This window comes from Sinocyclocheilus anshuiensis, unplaced genomic scaffold (genome assembly GCF_001515605.1).
Source record: "Sinocyclocheilus anshuiensis isolate Anshui unplaced genomic scaffold, SAMN03320099.WGS_v1.1 scaffold2090, whole genome shotgun sequence".
Taxonomy (NCBI): domain Eukaryota; kingdom Metazoa; phylum Chordata; class Actinopteri; order Cypriniformes; family Cyprinidae; genus Sinocyclocheilus; species Sinocyclocheilus anshuiensis.
In genome coordinates, this window is record NW_015560626.1 from 77166 (window position 1) to 99022 (window position 21857).

The 21857-nt window shown below is 36.4% G+C and overlaps 2 protein-coding genes across 3 annotated transcripts in view; both read left to right on the plus strand.

The window, feature by feature from the left end:
* LOC107681979 (phosphatidylinositol 4,5-bisphosphate 3-kinase catalytic subunit delta isoform-like) overlaps positions 1–18017 on the plus strand; it is a 27911-nt gene extending 9894 nt beyond the window's left edge. Inside the window, exons 8-24 of the mRNA XM_016478376.1 lie at positions 1620–1709; positions 3380–3598; positions 5252–5348; positions 5553–5683; positions 5790–5840; positions 6048–6215; positions 6960–7081; positions 7382–7525; positions 7615–7714; positions 8303–8481; positions 8942–9042; positions 9171–9249; positions 9494–9661; positions 12774–12897; positions 13107–13252; positions 14910–15042; positions 16290–18017. Of these exons, the coding sequence (XP_016333862.1) occupies positions 1620–1709; positions 3380–3598; positions 5252–5348; positions 5553–5683; positions 5790–5840; positions 6048–6215; positions 6960–7081; positions 7382–7525; positions 7615–7714; positions 8303–8481; positions 8942–9042; positions 9171–9249; positions 9494–9661; positions 12774–12897; positions 13107–13252; positions 14910–15042; positions 16290–16424 (2187 nt within the window). The 3' untranslated portion in view covers positions 16425–18017. The remainder of the gene's footprint in view (positions 1–1619; positions 1710–3379; positions 3599–5251; positions 5349–5552; positions 5684–5789; positions 5841–6047; positions 6216–6959; positions 7082–7381; positions 7526–7614; positions 7715–8302; positions 8482–8941; positions 9043–9170; positions 9250–9493; positions 9662–12773; positions 12898–13106; positions 13253–14909; positions 15043–16289) is intronic.
* A 2259-nt stretch (positions 18018–20276) lies between these two features.
* Positions 20277–21857, plus strand: part of ctnnbip1 (catenin, beta interacting protein 1) — a 28961-nt gene continuing 27380 nt past the window's right edge. For both annotated transcript variants that reach the window (XM_016478400.1, XM_016478401.1), the window contains exon 1: positions 20277–20400. The gene's annotated coding sequence lies outside the window, so the exon portion shown is untranslated. The remainder of the gene's footprint in view (positions 20401–21857) is intronic.

A 21857-nucleotide genomic window follows, 5' to 3' on the forward strand; every position in this document is an offset into this window, starting at 1 on the left:
GCAGAGGAACACAACTGGGTTGCCTGATATAAAGAGACGTAATCCCTGAAACAGAGCTTCCCACTTGCGCAATATGGAAATATCTGCTAAGTGTGCTACTTATCTTTATCAGCCTGGCAACCATGTGCACTCGCTCTCTCTCCACTGTGGATAAACGCGGTTGCAGTTTAGCGATCTCCACTTTAATATTCTGTTCTCAGAGAGAGAGAGAGAGAGTCTGTGTATGTATGAATTACCTCCGTTTTGCCGCGTTTCTCTATTAACAGTGAAGCTGTGGCTTTAATTCCTTTAGAAACCATGTTGTTACCAGCTCCTTGTTGAGAAAGATAATGTAGCTCTTGAGCGATTAAGCTACTTTATTGATAAAATTGCAGGGCAGCGCTAAAAAGTTTGTGTTGCTGAATGTGATCTGTGTGAGTGACTAAAATCGTGTGTGCATGAGATACAGTGAAGACAGCGCATTAGTTTAGAACTCTTCTAATTTTTATTTTTTTAAATGTAGAAATTGTGTTAATTTGTGCAATGATAACCTACCAGCAATGTAAAGATGATTTTTAAAATATATTAGTACGAGTACATTACAATATAAATTTATTATAACGAGTACATTATTATTTATAATATTTATAATAGTTAGAAATGGCCCTATAGTATGCAGTCTTTAATAAACAGCTGTTTTACTCAATTCGGCTTTGGTGAAATTCAGTGCAGTCCTGTATCGTGATACGTATCGTATCATGACATATGTATCGTGATACGTATCGTATCGTGACTGGTGATATACAGCCCTACAAATCATGTCGTCTGAATTCAAACAAAATCGCAAAATAGTTACTTTTTTTTTTTTTTTTTGTTTGACATTTTCCAACAGACAAGTATATAGTGACAAAACGCTTCATTGCTAATGTTTGTAACATAAAATGTTTCTTTGTAGTGAATTTGTTCATTTGGAGAGTTTATTTAAATTAGACTGGTTAAGTAATGATTCACTGAACGGACATCCCTTTGCCTTTTTTAATTTAATTAATATTCTAGTTAAATATTGCTGCTTCTCACCATTTTTCATGTAAATAAAGGTGTTTTCTTTTTTTGTTGTTGTATTTAGTGTAAATGTATAAGCTATATTTATCTAATAAATTGAATGCAGCCATTTTATTTGAGATCCTCATTGTTTTTGTTGCAGATAAATGTTGTAAAAAATAAATTGTAGCCTGTATCATTACAGTTATGCATTTATAAAGATATTTCACCCTAAAATAGCTTCAATATAATCTTTTTCACTAGCTGCTTGCAGTGTAGCTAACTACAATTTTAATCAGGTAACTGTTTCAAATCAGCTTCCCCAACACTACTAAGTATGTACATTTCTCCTGTGGTTGTCTGATGTATGTGATATACCATTTGATGAAAGATGTTACTGAACCAAAACGAACTGCTTGGTTTACCTTCACAACATTAGATTCACACTCATGTTAGTTCCTCATTCTGTTGTTTGGTTTTGGTTTCTCTGTAACTGTCAAGCATGCTTGCACATGTGTTTGTTAGCTTGCAATGAAAGTGGAAACATATGATGAAGAAAATGTTTAAAATGTTAAATTACTTTTTTTTTCTCTTAACAGCAAAACACATCTTCGCTGTGGTCTATCCATGAGCCTTTCTATATATACCTTCTACAGGGCAGCCGAGTGAATGCAGATGAAGGCATGAAGGTAAAACTGCTTATTTTGTTTACTTGTTTGTTTGTTTGTTTGTTTATCTGCATTTGTATATTGTTAGTAGGATGTGAGTGCCATGTTGTTTAGCGTTTCAACTGTGTGCAGGTAGCGAGGGGTGAAATCATGAACACTGTGGTCATGTGACCCTGACCACATATTTCCCATAATTCATCAGAAGCGGTTAAGTGAAACATCAAAACAGGAAGTGGGGAGTGACTATCTGGCTTTACGGCTCTCTCTTGAGCCTAGATTCTTAGAAAAGGCCAGCACTGTTGCTTATGTTCACCGCTTGCATCTCCTTTTTTGCTCGTCGGAGAAGTCAACATTGAACGGTTGTTTCTATTTTAAAATGTTCATGAGAAACGGTTAGATTTTTTTTTTCTCATTTAGCCTGAGGAACAATTATTGCAGCGGTGGACGATGTGGTGGACGAACGTCAAAAACCTTCATGTAATTTTTCCTCACAGCAAATTGTTTCAAAAAATAAATAATTTCTGGCATTCAATCATGGGTGCAGCAGGCACAATGATATTACGCAGCGCCTGAAAATAGCCCCCAGCACGCTCCCTGTGCAAGCAGGTGGTCACTTTGGTTATGTTGACGGAAGTTAGCCTATTTTTAGGTGCTGCGTAATATCATTGCGCCTGCTGCACCCATCGTACGGCAGCAAAGTTCCTTGATTATTACGCCGGAATAAGAGTATAGTTCCTAGCCATATCGGCCTAGAAAATCGCAACTTTTCATTTTCCGTCGGTCTTAGTACATGATGTAACTACAGAAGAGTCAAGTTTTAAATAGGAAAAATATAGAAACTCTTTGGTCATTTTTGAGCGAGATGCTAACGGTCTAATCAGAGTCAATGATCTATGCTATGCTACAGCTAAAAGTACTTCAGCCAGACCTGAAGATTGGCTGAATGGATTCGAAAACGGTAAAACTCAACTGTTTAACTCTAGGGGAGTTGGAAAATTAGCCTATTTTCAAAAATAGTGGAGTGTTCCTTTAAACGTTTCCATCATTATTGTTCACAAAAAATATACAGTTTCTTTAATATGTTAATCTCTTGTCATATTATATTGTGAAAGTTTAAACAAAGGGAATGCCTTTAAATAGTAAAACAATTATGAAAGAAATTATGTATAAAATGTAGCTTACAAAAGTACCAAACCATCAAGCAACTGTATAAAATGAAAACATTTAAAATGTGTGTTTATGAAAAATGCACTTGTCCTGAGGACACATAGTTCAAACTTTCAGTTAAAATCTATCTTTATTATTTGAATAATATAAAAAATATGATTATATTGTAAGTTTAAGTTTGGTGGATAGAATTCACAAACATTACATTTTTATAATTAGAAATGATAAGAATATAGTTCTTTTAATTTAAGAAGGTTTTGAACTTTTTTTTTTTTTTTGAACAAACGAAACCACTGCTAGAGAAAAACATTTATTTCTTGTGACAACTGTCCCGCGTAACAAGTTACTCAACATGCTTTTTATGCCAGACACTCATTTACTTCCTCATACTTTACTCACTTCATTCATTCATACATTCTTTTATTTTCAGAAAATTGAAAGTAAGTTCCTTCTTCTTAAAACTGTAGTCTTTAAGGCAGATTTGGGACTAATTTCCAGCTCTGCAATCATTATCTTTCTCTCAGCTGGTGGTTCAGGCTGGCCTCTTCCATGGCAGTGAGCTCCTGTGCAAAGTGGTGACCAGTAATGAGGTCAGTGTTTGCTCTGAACCCGTATGGGACCAGAAACTAGTGTTTGACATCGGCGTGAGTGACCTGCCTCGAATGAGCCGCCTCTGCTTTGCCCTCTACGGCGTCATCGAGAAGACCAAAAAGCGTCCTACCAAGAAGAAAAACAAAAGAGCGGTATGTTTCAGTTCATTTCAACAGCAAACAAGTCACTTAGCAACCAACACACGGACTGAAGAGAGATGAGACACCTAACAGATGCTATGCTTGGAGGGTTTGACATTCATGGCTGCTGAACACGTTCACAGTGAATGTTGTTTCCAAGTCAAAAACACAAAACACACTATTGGTAGTATAGTCAGCATGATGCAATATTATTTAAACCCTCATAACAGGATGTTGTTGTCCATTGCCTGCTCAATGCGAGTAACCCAAGTTAAATATTAGGACAGAGCAGCTACTTTATGTCAAATCAGAACTCACCAGCACACCTTTTCGTGGCCCGGTCTCAGTCATATAGCGTGCGGTGTCAACTGAAGGCGCAGTGTTGAAATTCCCAGGTGTCAAAGGAAGGAAGTCCACATAAGTGTGAGACATAAAGAGACAAAAAACAGTCTCCTACTGTTATGCTCGCATTGTACTAGTTCTGCTGGAAACCCATATTTGACCATCTTGAAATTTAAATGTATTGTTTATCTCTAGATTCTGATTAAATATTCACTTGTAGATGCAGGTTAATATAAATAAAAAACCCTATAAAATTATATTTTTAATTATGTAAATTATTCTGTAGTCTTTATTCTTTGAGTTGTATTTTTTATGAAATTGTATTTAAAATATTAATAATCAATTCTAAATTAAATGTAAATTATTTTATAAAATTAATTTAATTTTAATTAATTATCAATTAAATTATTTCAGATTAATAAAAATTGATTATAAAATAATTTCTGAAATTACTTAAGATTTTAAAATATATTTAAATAATATAATATGATATATTTAATAAATATTATTAAAATATACTATATACTGTTACTATGTAGCTTTAGGCAATACTGAATTCATATAAATTGGATTAGAATTTTTTTCTTTTACCAATTGTTTATCTCCAGCCTTTCACATGTAAATGTAGTATTTGGAATTTATATTATAATAATTTCATTAAAAAAAAAAAAACATTTTATAAAATGTATTTTTATAAATTATTATGAATTATACATTATTTTATAACATTTTAGTTACAATAATCTTTTAATTTATTAAAATAATGTATAAATAATTTCTTCTGAATAATTTTTAAGATTTAAAAACATGTATTTATATTTACTTTTACTATGTCGACTTAGGCAACATTGAATTGATATGTGGAATTGAACTGGGTTAGAATTTAAACCATTTTTAGTTAAATATTGTTAAAATGGGCAGCTATTTGCAGCCAGCTTTTATTTATCTATTTTTTAACATGTTACTGTTACCTTTTATTTTATTTGTTTTGAATCTCTTAACAAACAACACAATTTTCACAAACAGCGCTTCTAAAAATACTATTGATTGCAGTAATCTCTGTCTGCACAAATAGAAGCGCTTGACAACTGGACTACATTTTCAATCATACACAGGAAGTATTAGGTCTGTTTTATGGGTATATTGGAAATCACTGCTGTTGTGGCTGGAATATTTGGTTAGTCAGTTGAATTGTCACCTCCCACAACAGAGGCATTAGTGTACAGCACTGTTTAGATGACAATATCACCTCTCCCACATTAAATGACTATTGTGTAATGCCAATATGGTTAATAAACCTCCAAATGATCCCTCCTTCCACAGGACTGCCCATTGGCCTGGGTTAACACGATGGTGTTTGACTACAAGGACCAGCTAAAAACTGGAGAATTTTCCCTTTCCACATGGCCATCAGTCCCAGGTACTTTAAAATGAACAGTAGCTTATGCTATTTACAGCTGCTTCTTTTGGCATGACCTTTGGTTGAGTTCTTTTAGGAATTCTGCAAATCACAGGAGTGATTTTATAGTATTGTTAAGTCTTATTTTGAATAGTTATTTTTGGTTATTTCATATCAGAATTAGGGACCTCAATTAAGGTTTTAACAGCTCAGTTTTATTTTTAGATGATAAAGGGGATTTGTTGAATCCTATGGGCACTGTGGAGAAAAATCCAAACATTGACAGCACGGCTGGTCTCCTGATTCGGTTTCCCAACATCAGACCACACCCCCTGTATTATCCTCCAATTGAAAAGGTGAATTTTTGTGGTTCTGCTTAATACTTGCACGCTTCTCGTAATGTCTGTACGTTTCATTGAAATGACGTATAAATGCTCAGTCATTATCTTCTGTTGTTTTCAGCTAAATGAGCTGGGTATGAATTGTGAAAAAGTTGTTGCTACAAAAGAAGAGGTAAGAAATAAAATGTATTGGTGACGAGACGAGAAACATGCATATATGTCAGTCATGAAATGGAAATAAATGGTTGCTACATTAGGGCCTGTGTTTCTACAGCACTGTTAAGAGTTGTGGTTTGCTGAAGCATTGAATGTTTTCCAATGATTGATTCATATCACTAGAGCCGAAAGCATTAAAACGACTTTAATAAACTTCTTTCAGCACCTGAAACTGAGAGAGATTGTGGACAATAAAAACTACACGGAGTTCTTTGAGGATGAGAAGGAGCTTCTGTGGAAGTTACGTAAAGAGGTGAGGCAGCGATACCCGGAGAGCCTCCCCAAACTCCTCCTCATCACTAAGTGGAACAAACACGAGGACGTGGCTCAGGTATGTTGAACCACTAGTTCCTTGGGATATGATTATTTTTAGACATTGAAAAATGTAACCCTTTCACTTTGCTAAAAAAAATTGTACCTACTCTGGTGTTCCTGTGTCAAAAATGACCAGCCTTTTAAAAATTGCTTGTAAATCTCTCATTATGCTATATAATCCCCAAATCTTGGATTCAATTGTTTTTTTCAATGGCAATTTTGGCAACATTCACTCTTGAGGTCCAATGTGATCATTTTCAGGCAAATGAAGATCTTCTCTCGGTCAAATTGACCGGAACATGACACAAGGGTTAATTATTCAAGGAATACCATATAAAAGGCACATTTAAAATAATTGAACAATTCCTTGTAGCCTACATCTGATGCACTACTTTTGACATTTACATTTTTATATGCATTTATTTTACTCGTTTTTGCAGGTAAATGGTCAAAAAAGCAAAACAAAATAATTGATTACATAAATAAAAACACTTATCCTTTTATTTCATGTCATTTGTGTTATTTATTGTAAAAAGAAAAGTATTATTTTGAAAATAAAAAAGTAAAAGTACTTCTAAATTAAATGAAATATTAAAAGAATAACTGACAACATTGTTTCAGTTTCCTTCTTCAGGATTGATTTGCTCATTATACCACATCTCTCACACAGCTTTACCACCACCCAGAGCTCTTTTCTTTCAAACTTTATGACTTGTGAGGCTGTTCTACACTCTCTCTGTGTATTTTTTTCTTTTCTCAGATGGTTTGTTTGTTACGGAAATGGCAAGAATTGCCTGCTATACATGCTCTAGAACTTCTGGACTACAGTTTCCCTGACCCTCATGTCCGCTCCTTCACCATCCGCTGCCTCAGGAACTTGCGGTGGGTGGCACTGCCTCTATAATCAACACCTGCTCTTGAGAGCTTTAAAAAAAAAAGTAGCAGGGATGTCTGCACAGGCTCTGTCATAATCAGAAGAAAAAACATTTAACAATTAACATTTGTTGAGACATTCAAATAAGCACTTGTAGGTATTTTATTAATAATTTAAATAATTAATTTTATTAATGTTTAATTTGCATGTCAAGAGAGCCTTGTCTGAATTAAATATTTACGAGGGAGTTAAAAACGGCTCATATGTAATTTCTCATTTAATGTGTTTTTTTTTTTTTTCCTCAACAGTAATGATGAGCTCTTTCAGTACCTCTTACAACTGGTGCAGGTTCTGAAGTATGAATCCTACCTGGATTGTGACTTGACCTGTTTCTTGCTTGAGAGAGCCCTTTCCAACAAGAAAATAGGTCACTTCTTGTTTTGGCACCTCAGGTATAAATCCATCTTCTTATAGTGCTCTACAGCAATGCGCCCCCATTCCTTTCAATGTAATTTAGGCTTTGTTTTTGCTTTCTCTAAAGGTCAGAAATGCATGTGCCCTCAGTCAGCTTGAGATTTGGACTTATTCTGGAGGCGTACTGTCGTGGGAGCATCTTTCTCATCAAGAGCTTGATGAAGCAGGTTTGTTGCGTTTATTCCTTATGTGAAAAGCAAATAAATTTTTCTAGCATCTATTTTTTTTTTGCATATGTGCTGTGATGCATCTTTATTAACCTAATGTGAACTTGTTTTTTTTGCATTTTGCTTTCCGGGGCCCTTTTTGACACTTGGGGCCCAAATTTAGCACTTGACTTGTTTTCTCAGTTACTCGTTCTGGTAATTGTCACATTGCGTTGTGCATTTTCTTGTAAGAAACGCCAGTTCGCCAGTTCGTTCAGGCACATAAATATACGTGTATAAACATAGCAAGCAAGCGCAAGGGTGCTGGAATACGTTTTTCTTTTTGCAGCAGCAGTTCCACAGTGACTGTGCTCAGAGCTCGTCTTCTTTTGAATGTTTAATAATAGCCAAACCACTGGAAGGAAGGGGAACTGCACTACGCTGCTCAAAGTTTGCAGCTGTTTTTACATGCCTTCTCAAATATTGATTATCACACCATGCTAAATACATACTGCTTTAATTCAGTCCAGTTTTGTCTCCAAATTTAATGTGTGTGCATATGGATTTGTATGTACTTACAGTATAACTTCTTATCTCTGTCTCCTACAGAATGAGGCTCTGAATAAAATGAAGGCTCTCAATGACTTTGTGAAATCAGGCAGTCAGAAGGCAACCAGGATACAGACTACAGAGGACATGAAAGTGTGCATCAAACAGGACACTTACATGGAGGCGCTTTCGGATGTCGTCTCCCCTCTCAACCCAAGCATCGTGCTGTGTGAACTATGGTACCATTCACATGCATGTTAATAAAGTAGATTTATAATAAAGTCTCTTAAATGCAGTTCATATGTAATATAAAATAACATCTTGAGAGATTTTAGAGGTTGTTGCGTCAGCTCTTGTTAACAAATGATATTTCTTTGGTTAACATCCTACAGATGGTGTTATTTAGCAATGCAGATTTTGCGATAACTGGAATGATTGTGCAAAACACTTTTTAAATAACCTCTCATTATGCATTTTTTAAGGTTTCATGGGTCGTTTTAGGTTTTTAAGCTGTTACTGAATCTACGACATGATGCAGTGTTACAGAAGCAATAATTTTAATTCAGTAATCCCGCAAAATGATCAGGTGCATTGCATACAAGTCATGTAAAAGCAGTTACCAGAAAGCGAAAACAAAGCCTGTTTTGCAACCATTTGTGTACGAGTGTCATTTCTTGATGCTAATCTTTTTTGTTTCAGTGCAGACAAGTGTAAGTTCATGGACTCCAAAATGAAACCTCTGTGGCTGATGTATAAGGACAAATATGATCATGTGGGCATTATCTTCAAAAATGGAGATGGTATGGAGACAGTCGTGCTACCACATTTTTTTTTGCTTGCATTGAAGATCCCCCCCACCCTTTTCCCCCCTCATTTAGTGATTGGGAAAAAAAGACTTTGACCATTATATCTTTTTTTTTTTTTTTAGATCTGCGGCAGGATATGCTAACCCTTCAGATGATTCAGCTAATGGATGTTTTGTGGAAAACAGAAGGTCTTGACCTCAGGTTTGTATAGTTAACTTTGTTCCGCCAAGATGATCAATTAGCAGAAAATGTGTGCAGTGAATAAGCTCATGTATGTATGTATGTATGTATGCATGTAAAATTTTATTTCAAATAAATTAATAAATAAAAATATAATTTATTTCATTTTTTATTTCATTTTATTTTTAAAGAGAGAGAGATCCTGTGAAGAAAAAAAAAAATCTAAATAAATAATTTCTGTTAATGTTTATTTGTTGGGTCCTAGAATGCTGCCCTATGGATGCCTGTCAACCGGGAACAAAACGGGTCTCATCGAGGTGGTGAAAAACTCAGACACTATCGCCAACATCCAGAGAAACAACAGCAACAGTGCAGCCACTGCTGCCTTCAATAAGGATGCTCTTCTCAACTGGCTCAAATCCAAAAACCCAGGGTGAGCAGCACACTCTCAAACCTTACACCGTGCCACAGCCCGTGTGGTGTGATCGCTGCAAGCGAGTGTAGTGTAGCGTAGCCAACCAATTTGGCATCATTTGATGATTTTGCATGAGCCATGCATGTGGTTTTCTACTCTCGAACCTGACTCTCAGGGTTAAACCTCTCTTGGCTCATTTGACCTTTTGGTTTATATGAAACTATAATGTAACATCAAATGCACTTTGGTTGCAGAAGTTGCAGCAGTGGAGTAAATTTACCCCACGTTATGCTGCGTTTACAATTTCATTTGTTCTTGGCAGGTGTTTTCTACCAAAGTGGCTTGATGTGCATATTGTTTTTTGTGATAACAGCTAAGTATACAAGCTGAGCACTAAGAAGAAACCACAATGCGCGTTGCATTGTGTAACACAGTCTCCTTTTGCAAGTTGTCGATCCTGTCAGAATGGGAAAAAATTACCTTTTCAGAAATGCACTGGTTTAGAGAAATCTGAGTGTTGGGGTCTTTTTGGGGTCAAACTAACCTTCAGCATCAGCACTTATTCATAGTGTACTTGCGGACATGACTGATCTTTAATTCACTTCTGTGTGAAGCATTTAGGCAACTAACAAAACTACTTTTGGTTAAGCGTATGTGGCTAACCAGCTACTCACTATGATGCATGCATGATTTTCTTCAAGTATCCTGTTTATACATGACCTCTTGAACTCATGAAACTAGAGTGCAATAAACTGAAGATGCTGAAGTCTTGTCTGAAACTGATATATGCCCCCTGTGGACATATCCAGTTCTGTTCGCTGGTTGTTCACTTACTGTAAATGTCACTTACTATATTGTAAGGAATAACAGAGTATGGGACACTCGTAATAGGTCCTGACCACTGCTTGCTGATTGGATGATGTTGTTTGATGTTTTAATGTTGCATGAGGGGATACATAAAGAAGTGCATTATTTGCTGAGCAGTTTATTTAGCTGAGCAGTGTCTGTGTCTAAAGTACATATGTATCTTTTTGCCCAGCTTGCCAGTATGTGTATACTATTTTAATTAACTGCATTGTTTTCTTGCACATTTGTGACAAACAGTACAGTAATTGTGTTAAATGCCGCATAATACACAAGAAGAGATTTCACTGCAACTGTCAAAAATTTTTTCCTCATTTTGTTTTTATGGCCTAAAGCAGGGGTGCCCAAACTCGGTCCTGGAGGGCCGGTGTCCTGCAGAGTTTAGCTCCAACTTGCCTCAACACACCTGCTTTTAAGTTTCTAGTATGCCTAGTAAGAGCTTGATTAGCTGGTTCAGGTGTGTTTAATTGGGGTTGGAGCTAAACTCTTCAGGACACCGTAGCCAACCAATTTGGCATCATTTGATGATTTTGCATGAGCCATGCATGTGGTTTTCTACTCTCGAACCTGACTCTCAGGGTTAAACCTCTCTTGGCTCATTTGACCTTTTGGTTTATATGAAACTATAATGTAACATCAAATGCACTTTGGTTGCAGAAGTTGCAGCAGTGGAGTAAATTTACCCCACGTTATGCTGCGTTTACAATTTCATTTGTTCTTGGCAGGTGTTTTCTACCAAAGTGGCTTGATGTGCATATTGTTTTTTGTGATAACAGCTAAGTATACAAGCTGAGCACTAAGAAGAAACCACAATGCGCGTTGCATTGTGTAACACAGTCTCCTTTTGCAAGTTGTCGATCCTGTCAGAATGGGAAAAAATTACCTTTTCAGAAATGCACTGGTTTAGAGAAATCTGAGTGTTGGGGTCTTTTTGGGGTCAAACTAACCTTCAGCATCAGCACTTATTCATAGTGTACTTGCGGACATGACTGATCTTTAATTCACTTCTGTGTGAAGCATTTAGGCAACTAACAAAACTACTTTTGGTTAAGCGTATGTGGCTAACCAGCTACTCACTATGATGCATGCATGATTTTCTTCAAGTATCCTGTTTATACATGACCTCTTGAACTCATGAAACTAGAGTGCAATAAACTGAAGATGCTGAAGTCTTGTCTGAAACTGATATATGCCCCCTGTGGACATATCCAGTTCTGTTCGCTGGTTGTTCACTTACTGTAAATGTCACTTACTATATTGTAAGGAATAACAGAGTATGGGACACTCGTAATAGGTCCTGACCACTGCTTGCTGATTGGATGATGTTGTTTGATGTTTTAATGTTGCATGAGGGGATACATAAAGAAGTGCATTATTTGCTGAGCAGTTTATTTAGCTGAGCAGTGTCTGTGTCTAAAGTACATATGTATCTTTTTGCCCAGCTTGCCAGTATGTGTATACTATTTTAATTAACTGCATTGTTTTCTTGCACATTTGTGACAAACAGTACAGTAATTGTGTTAAATGCCGCATAATACACAAGAAGAGATTTCACTGCAACTGTCAAAAATTTTTTCCTCATTTTGTTTTTATGGCCTAAAGCAGGGGTGCCCAAACTCGGTCCTGGAGGGCCGGTGTCCTGCAGAGTTTAGCTCCAACTTGCCTCAACACACCTGCTTTTAAGTTTCTAGTATGCCTAGTTAGAGCTTGATTAGCTGGTTCAGGTGTGTTTAATTGGGGTTGGAGCTAAACTCTTCAGGACACCGGCCCTCCAGGACCGAGTTTGGACACCCCTGGCCTAAAGTGAGGTTTTTTTTTTACTCAATTTTTACCCTCATTTAGCATTTACTTTGTTAATTTTAGAGTCTGTGTCCAGCTATTGAATGCCTTTTGAACAGTCAAATTTGACAAGATCAAATTGAAAGTCGTTCTAGTATGGCTTCTTATGGAATCTGAGCTAATGTGGAATGAGGTTTGAACAGGAAGGCACATTACACATTCACCCGGCAATATTAATTTTGAATGTCTCGGGTGAGTCATAGAGTGACTGAAAATGATCAGACAGAAACAAAGCAGAAAATGTTTAACACTATGAGAAGGACAACCTTCAGTGACTCAGCATTTAAATATCTATCTATCTGTCTGTCTATCTATCTATGTAATCTAAATTATACGTTTATTTGCACATATACAGTAAATGTGTGTTAATGAGTTAGCAAACAGGAAGATTTGGTTATGATTTAAAATATGATTTTTTTTTTTCCAGGGATAAACTGGATCAAGCCATTGAGGAATTCACCCTCTCCTGCGCAGGCTACTGTGTAGCCACATATGTTCTGGGAATAGGGGACCGTCACAGTGACAATATAATGATCAGGGAAACGGGTCAGGTGAGAGTGAACTCAGTGCCCTAGCAGTTCTGTGTAATCATAAATTGTATCACAAGATGGCACCAGCCATCCATATGAGTGCTATCCATATGAGAATGTGTTACACTTATCCTATTTCACATACTTGTGCAATTTTGTCATAGTCTTTTAGGTTTGAATTTTGTAAATAATTTAAGTAATGGTTGAGATTTTCTCTGTATTGTTTGCAGTTATTCCATATAGACTTCGGGCACTTTTTGGGGAACTTTAAGAGCAAATTCGGGATCAACAGAGAACGTGTGCCTTTCATTCTGACATACGACTTTGTCCATGTAATTCAGGAGGGACGGACCAACAACAGCGAGAAATTTGAACGGTCAGTACATCTGTTTTTTAATTCATGGCTTAATTCTCAACTTTAACACAAACACAAAGCTAGTTGCCATATTCTGAACTATAGAATAATTGTTCTAAATTATAACCATTCTAAACTAGTCTTTTTCTGTAGTTTACTTCCATTTTTATCAGCTGCATTTATCAAAAGTTTATCACCTGTGTAAAAGTGTCAGCACAAAAAGAAGCACCTTATGCCGAGTTCACACTGCACGATTTTAGCCCGATTTTTCACTCGCCGACAGGTTCTGCGAAATCGCCGACAAATGCCCGAAATCGGAGGCAAATCGGTGCTCGTTCACGCGAGTGACAATCACGCAGTGTGAATTATCAAAGACGCGATCTGAGGGAATCCATTTACTTTGTTAATTTTAGAGTCTGTGTCCAGCTATTGAATGCCTTTTGAACAGTCAAATTTGACAAGATCAAATTGAAAGTCGTTCTAGTATGGCTTCTTATGGAATCTGAGCTAATGTGGAATGAGGTTTGAACAGGAAGGCACATTACACATTCACCCGGCAATATTAATTTTGAATGTCTCGGGTGAGTCATAGAGTGACTGAAAATGATCAGACAGAAACAAAGCAGAAAATGTTTAACACTATGAGAAGGACAACCTTCAGTGACTCAGCATTTAAATATCTATCTATCTGTCTGTCTATCTATCTATGTAATCTAAATTATACGTTTATTTGCACATATACAGTAAATGTGTGTTAATGAGTTAGCAAACAGGAAGATTTGGTTATGATTTAAAATATGATTTTTTTTTTTCCAGGGATAAACTGGATCAAGCCATTGAGGAATTCACCCTCTCCTGCGCAGGCTACTGTGTAGCCACATATGTTCTGGGAATAGGGGACCGTCACAGTGACAATATAATGATCAGGGAAACGGGTCAGGTGAGAGTGAACTCAGTGCCCTAGCAGTGCTGTGTAATCATAAATTGTATCACAAGATGGCACCAGCCATCCATATGAGTGCTATCCATATGAGAATGTGTTACACTTATCCTATTTCACATACTTGTGCAATTTTGTCATAGTCTTTTAGGTTTGAATTTTGTAAATAATTTAAGTAATGGTTGAGATTTTCTCTGTATTGTTTGCAGTTATTCCATATAGACTTCGGGCACTTTTTGGGGAACTTTAAGAGCAAATTCGGGATCAACAGAGAACGTGTGCCTTTCATTCTGACATACGACTTTGTCCATGTAATCCAGGAGGGACGGACGAACAACAGTGAGAAATTTGAACGGTTAGTACATATGTTTTTTAACTTTAATGCCACAAAGCTAGTTTAGCTAGTTCTGACTTTGTGTTTTGTTTTTAAACTAGAACCATTTAAAACTAGTCTTTTTTTATAGTATACTTCCATTTTTATCGGCTGCATTTATCAAAAGTTCAACACCTGTGTAAAAATGTCACACAAAAAGAAGTATTAAGAAGGCTTCTATGCTTTCCAACAGAAAGCATTTTTTACATTCCTCTGTAATGTATGGAAACTGCTGGCTGCTTATAACCTTGACAGACTACATTTATATGTAACCTGCTAATAAATAGAAGGTTTTGTGAGGAAAGAGAATATGTAAAATTCATAACTGAATAAGGAAAGAGTTCATGTGTTCTTATCTTTGCCAGGTTTCGTGAGTGCTGCGAACAAGCCTATAAAATCCTTTGCCGGAATGGGACTCTTTTTGTGAATCTTTTTGCCTTGATGAAAGCTGCAGGACTCCCTGAGCTCAGTTCTTCCAAAGACATCCAGTATCTCAAGGTAAGAATTGCACAGACAGTTATTATTTATTACCCATGAGATGGGTGATATTTGGAGTTTTTCTAGTGCTTTACAAGCATGAAATATTAAATCCAAATGGAGGACATATAAAGACACTGTTATGTATGAGATTTGTTTTTAGTGCAAGGCTAAAACAAAATGTTACCTATAATATTTCATATAGAGTTCACCCAAAGATTGTCGTCATATTGTCAAACCTCTATTACTTTCTCTCTTTTTTTGGAACACAAAAAAAGGTAATTTGAAGAGTTTTGTCCAATGATATTGCATGATATAGTAACAATAGTATGGACAAAAAAAGAGAGAGATAACAATGACAATTCTTTTAGGTGAATTGTCCCTTTAAAAGGATGATTCACCCCAAAATTAATATTTGCTGAACATTTTCTTCATCTAAACAGATTTGAGAAATTTAGCATTGCATCACTTGCTCTCCAATGGATCCTCTGCAGTGAATGGCTGCCGTCAGAATGAGAGTGCAGACAGCTGATAAAAACATGACAGTAACCCACAAGTCTTAATGTCTTGTGAATTGAAAAGCTGTGTGTTTGTAAGAAACAAATTCATCAAGATGTTTTTAACTTCTGGCTAAAATCCTCTAAAATAGTCCTCTATCCATAATATTGTCTTTTCTGAATCAGGAGAGAAATATGCATAGATCAAACACTATTTACAAGTACCATGTAAACAGTCCAAAACAGTCCTAAACAAATATATTGGTGGATTTTGATGTGAGAGGACAACAGTGGATGGGATTTTTCACTGGAGGAAGTGTTATCATGGACATGTATTTTGGCCAGCAGCAACAGTTTAAAGTTAAACCCCTTAATGATGGATTTGTTTCTTACAAACATGCAGTTTTTAGATTTGCGAGATGCTAATTGATGGACTGGAGTGGTGTGAATTACTTGTGGATTATTGTGATGTTTTTATCAGCTGTTTGGACTCTCATTCTGACGGCACCCATTCACTGCAGATTATCCATTAGTGAGCAAGTGATGTAATGCTAAATTGATCTAAATTCGTCATGATATAGAAACAAACTCATCTACATCTTGGGTGGCCTGATGGTGAGAAAATTAAGCTAATTTTCATCTTTGGGTTGACTATTCCTTGAAGAGTCTCATTTGTTAGAGGAATAATGAATGTCATAACTAGGCGGATACAGAATATGTTCAGTGGTGACATTCCACCGCCATCATGATGGATTGTCCTCTTTCTCACAGGACTCTTTAGCACTGGGGAAATCTGAGGAGGAAGCACTGAAGAACTTTAAAGTAAAATTTAATGAAGCTCTAAGAGAGAGCTGGAAGACCAAGGTGAACTGGATGATGCACTCTTTTGCCAAAGATAACAGATAAATGGCACTCGATAACAGGAGTCCCACTGAAACCCTCTTGATGCTGAGTTTTGATTTAAACCAATGCAGCTTTGAACACAATATATGTTGCACTGCTGTCTGGCATTTATGGCATACTTCCTTGCAAAGGCAAAATGCAGTAACTAAACAGTTTGTTAAAACTGAGTTATGACCAATATCATAGGTCAAATGCGACTAGATTCTGTGTTTAAAATCCAGAAATTCGGTCAAAAAAGTTCCTGCGTTTTGCCTTTGCAGGGCAGTATATACATCAACAGCTGTTTAGTGAATGTTTACATCTGTGACGTAATAGTAAATAATTCTATACATTTGTTGTAGTGAGACCTACTGCTTGAAATGAGAATAATTTCAGATACATGTTGTATTTGCAACACAGTGCACTGGGAATCGAAGCTACTAATTTAACAAACTATTGGCATGCCACTAATTTAACTAGCATCTCTGGTTTGTTTCTGTCACACTTGTGTACCTGCACAGAGAAAAGCTCCGAGCAAGTGAGATTAATGTATTTATAATTTCTAACTGTACAGCATAAGTGACTTTTGTTCTGGAGAAGAAAGCACTTTGTGTGTCTTCATACGGTTTACATTTTTGTTTCAGGATTTTTGTTTCTCTGTTTACATGAATTTGTTTGGTTGTACATATTCTTTAGTGTATCATACATATATTTACATTCCTTAAAACAGTATTTTTTTAATTTGAATGATTTGTATAATAGGAAAATTGTTCATCAGGAAAGCCTTTGTATAGTGGTGTACATGAGAAGACATTTTTTATGTCAGTGTAGAAATGAGCCTTAAATATTTTGTATTTGTGGGGTATTCTCTGTGCCTTTGGGATAAGACACAAGCCATCTTGAAGTCGTGTCCAAAGAGTTAGCTTTTTGTTCAGTGAAATGTGTGCAAAGGATGTACGCCGTGTACTACTGTACTATAAATCAGGGCAAAAGTGGAATATTGTTGCTCTGTAGAACAGTGCACTGTTAATTGTGTGCCTATTTTGAATATAGAGTCAGTTAAGCTTGTGTTTTCTCTTCCGGTAAACCTTAATTAATTCCAGAATGTATCACCACAGTATTCGCCAACTGAATCCACTGCTACCTGATTCACGAAGATGCTTTTTCTCAACAAATGCGTAAATGTTGTTTATTTTGAATCTTTAAATGTCCTCTAGAATGTGAATTTTTAAAAGAGATTTAAAGCTAAATCCATCTAATCTTTATACATGAAAGTCCTACTAACACCCACTGCATATAATTTTAATAATGTAAGGAATATTAGTGGACAGGAATAACTTTCACATAATGAATGGATTTTAGCATTGGTGTAGGTATTGATGACTATCTATTGGACTACTAACCGAGTACCTCTCATGTTTTCTTGTTTTGTTTCTTGCATTTGTTTTTGATCGTGTACCATGATCTTTAGTCACTTCACAGTATGAAATGCCAGGATCTTGAATTTCTCGGTTTACTAATGTATTGTTTCAGTTTTTAAACATGACTGCTTTGATATGAAGTTTTCAGAGGTGTTATGAGTTCTGGAAGTGTGTTATTCATTCTCATTTTTGCCATAAATTATTGATGATGAAATTGATTTGTGGGTTATTTATTTGTTTTTGTTAAATAAGTGTTTTTTTTATATTTTGATAGCTACACAAGTCGCTGGGAAAGGAGCCAGACCTTTAGCTGTCTATGTAGCTGGCATCTGAGGGAGGAAAATAATAAATTGGTGCATTTTTTTCTGACATTAAAAGAATAGTTCACCCCCAGGCCATCTTTGTGGATGTAGTTTGTGTATTCATCTGAACAGATTTCGAGAAATTTAGCATTATATCACTTGCTCATCAATGGATCTTCTGCAGTGAATGGGTGCCGTCAGAATGAGAGTCCAAACAGATGATAAAAACACAATAATCCACATGACTCAAGTACATCAGTTAACATCTTGTGAAGTGAAAAGCTGTTTGTTTGTAAGAAACAAATCCAAAGTTTTTAACTCTATAATATTGCTTTCTCTGGTGGAAAAAGTAGTTTCATCTGAATCAAGAGAGAGATGTGCAGTTTATAAGAAAAAATAATTCAAAACAGTTCAAAACAAATATGTTAGTGGATTTTAATATGAGAGAACAGCAGGCGATGGACTTTTTCACTTGAGGAAGCATTATTATGGATTACGAACTCATATTTTGGCCAAAAATGATGGTTTAAATTAAAAATGCCTTATTAATGAATTTGTTTTGTATAAACAGCTTTTTTTCCCTTTTTTTTTACATCACAAGACATTCATTGACATACAGGAGTTATGTGGATTACTTGTGGATTATTGTGATGTTTTTATCAGCTGTTTGGACTCTTATTCTGACGGCACCCATTCACTGCAGAGAATCGACTGGTGAGCAAGTGATGTAATGCTAAAATTCTCCAAATCTGTTCTGATGAGGAAACAAACGCATATACATCTCGGATGGCCTGAGGTTGGGTACATTTTTAGCAAATTTTCATTTTTGGATGAACTGTTCCTTTAAGGTGGCTGTCACAATGTGGACTATTTACCCAAATTGACCCTACTTAATTTCCAGAATTCAGACTAGTGTGGGACAGGAAGTTAAATACGCCTGATCAGCATTTGAGTGTTATTATTGTGTGTGTTGGAGAAATATACACAGTGAAAATGAAACGGAGATAAAAGGGGAAGTGGAAGCTGCATGGTACTTCAATGTTTATTGTGTAATGAATGATAAACGAGGTTTTCCCAGTGTGAGGAGTACAGTAAATGAGACTGCTGGGAAACTCTCAGTAACATATGCTCTGAGACTAGGGCATAGAAACATAGTGGTGATAACAGTAAGAACAAAGAATTCCGTTTTAGTTCAGTTGAAGGATTTTCTGTAATACGGCAATCAGTATTTAATCCTGAGAAACCGGAATCCCACTCGGGCACCTTAATGGCTTATTGTAAAAGCTTATTATATATTAACAAAGCTCTTTAATACAGCTTCTATACTCTCTGGAATTGAAATGGGTTCATAATACCTGTCATGATCACACTGTCTAAACAACTGCAAACTACAAATTATTGAATAGCGATGCTTTATTGCCATTAAGGAGGTGATGTGCTGTGTAAGGTTTATGTCAATCATAGGAATATATGATGAAACTGTAAAAGCCCATTAAATGTCTCTTTTGCTACAGTATTCATAGAGAGAAAAAGATTGAATTGATAATATTATGTCAAAAAATAGCTGGAGAATGCAATCAAAAGTACTTCAGAGTACATGAGATGGCCACAAAAGTGCTTTTAAGTAACTATAGCCTACTGAAACTGAAAAATAGTATGACCTATTACATTGGACTATTTATGAGTGGTACCACTGAAAATATGTGGTGTATATGGTTCAGCCAGTGTATATTCAGTGCTCCAAAAACGTTTTTTTACATTTATTGTTAGGCCTTCTAATCTGCCAGTTTAATGCTTAGGTACTTTTTAGACTGTTATGTAGACTTTTCATTCCTCTAATAATATATTACAAATATTTCATAATATAATATAATGATAAAGTATTAAACACATTTTATTTTATTATTATTTTTTTTAAAGAAAGATCAGATAAGTATTATATCAGTGTTTTTACATTTATTTTCAGAATGTTCTGACTTTTCATTCCTCTTGTTATAATATACTAAATATATAATAAATATATAATATCAAACCCTTCTCTTTGTGTGCTCACCGATCACTCAATAAACGACCAGTGTTCCGCAGCGTCACAGCGCCCTCTGATGGCGACAATCGCGAGTCGCACCGGCAGGAACTGATTCAGCAGCGGCGCGTTTACGCTCTTGAGTCACTCCAGCGCTGCCGACTGTCGGGATGTGACCCCGGAACAGGACGCCTCCTCATACACAACACAGCTCCCAAATACAACAAAAACGACAGAATCCTGGACCAGGAGAGGTAAGACGTCAACGCGGAGGTGTTTGAGGCAGCATATGAAAATTACGCCCCAAAACGAGGCGCGAATTGAAGCGGTTTGGCTGTTTTTCTGTTGCTAGCGAGCTAATAATGTGTGTGTATGTGAATGGGAATGGGAATGGGAATTGTGGGAACTTCATTCAGGGCTTTGTTACAGCCCCACTATCCAGTTTGTCTGTTAAAACACCCCCTGTATCTTACGCACACAAACTTTTCTCCTTTAAATACTATAGGCGTAGATAAAAGATAGTTTGTTTTACTGACAGTCTTCATTTTAAAGATAAATGAGAGATATATGCGCGCGTTTTGCCACATAAAGAGAGAAGAGGACTGGAGTCAATCCAGTCCGCTAACTGACTGCTGTACTAGTTCAGTATTAGACAGATACTTTGTACGCTTAAAATGTAATTGTAATCTCATTTGCATATTAATGACGTCGTTTATGATCTATATACGTTGTGCTGTTTACCTTCATTGCTTTTAGCCCTCTTTCAGCACATGAATCTGCTGCTGTGAATGCACAGATGTGTTTAAATGCTCATTGTGGTTGCATTAATGCTTTTAATGAAACAATTTTCCCCACCTGATTCTATAAATGCAGCACCTTTATGATTTTTTTGTGTTTTTGTGTTTGCTTGCATCAATTGAACATTTATAGGTTTATTTGTTAATCCTAGACTCAGTTCAGAAAGAATCTCTGTCACTTGTGCCACATTATCATGTCTTAGTGGCAATAATAGGCTATTTTTAGTCTCTCCACACCCTAAACTCATTGTGAATACAGAATACAACTGTCTGGCTCACATTCGGCTATGAAACTGGCAGTCTGCCTGTAGTGGGCACTTGAACCGCGCTGGGCTTCGAGAGCTGATGGGACAGGGCAGGGCCAGCTACTTGTGAACTTTGAAGTCAAACTGTATTTTCTAAAGTCTTCGCATTCTCCTGAGTGATTCTGACTCTTTGAATCCAAGAAAGACGGTTCTCCTCCTTTATGGCAGGGGGGCAGGTGCGGCTCATGGACTGCTCAACCTCCTGCCAAGCCAAGCTGTCATCACATTTTTTTGTTGTTGTTGTTGTTGTGGGGAGCCCAGCCCCCTTGGTGTCATGCTTGGCATGCCCCCACCCCCTCTTTTTTCTGTCCGTCTGACACAACACAGGCCGGGTTTATGCCTTTAAGGCCTGCTCCTACATGATCAAGGCTGGGATCCAGGCTTAAATCAGCCTTGCTGGCTGCAAATGTGGCTTCTTTCTGTGGCAATTAGCGAAATCCTCTTTGGCTTGCTTAAATTTTCAGTAGTCGGCTTCCTTTGCCTTTGAAGAATTTTGCTTGCACACTATTAATGATCTCAATCCTTTTTTTGCATTTTAACATTATACAAAATGTAAAAAGTATATATATATATATATACAGTGGGTACGGAAAGTATTCAGACCCCCTT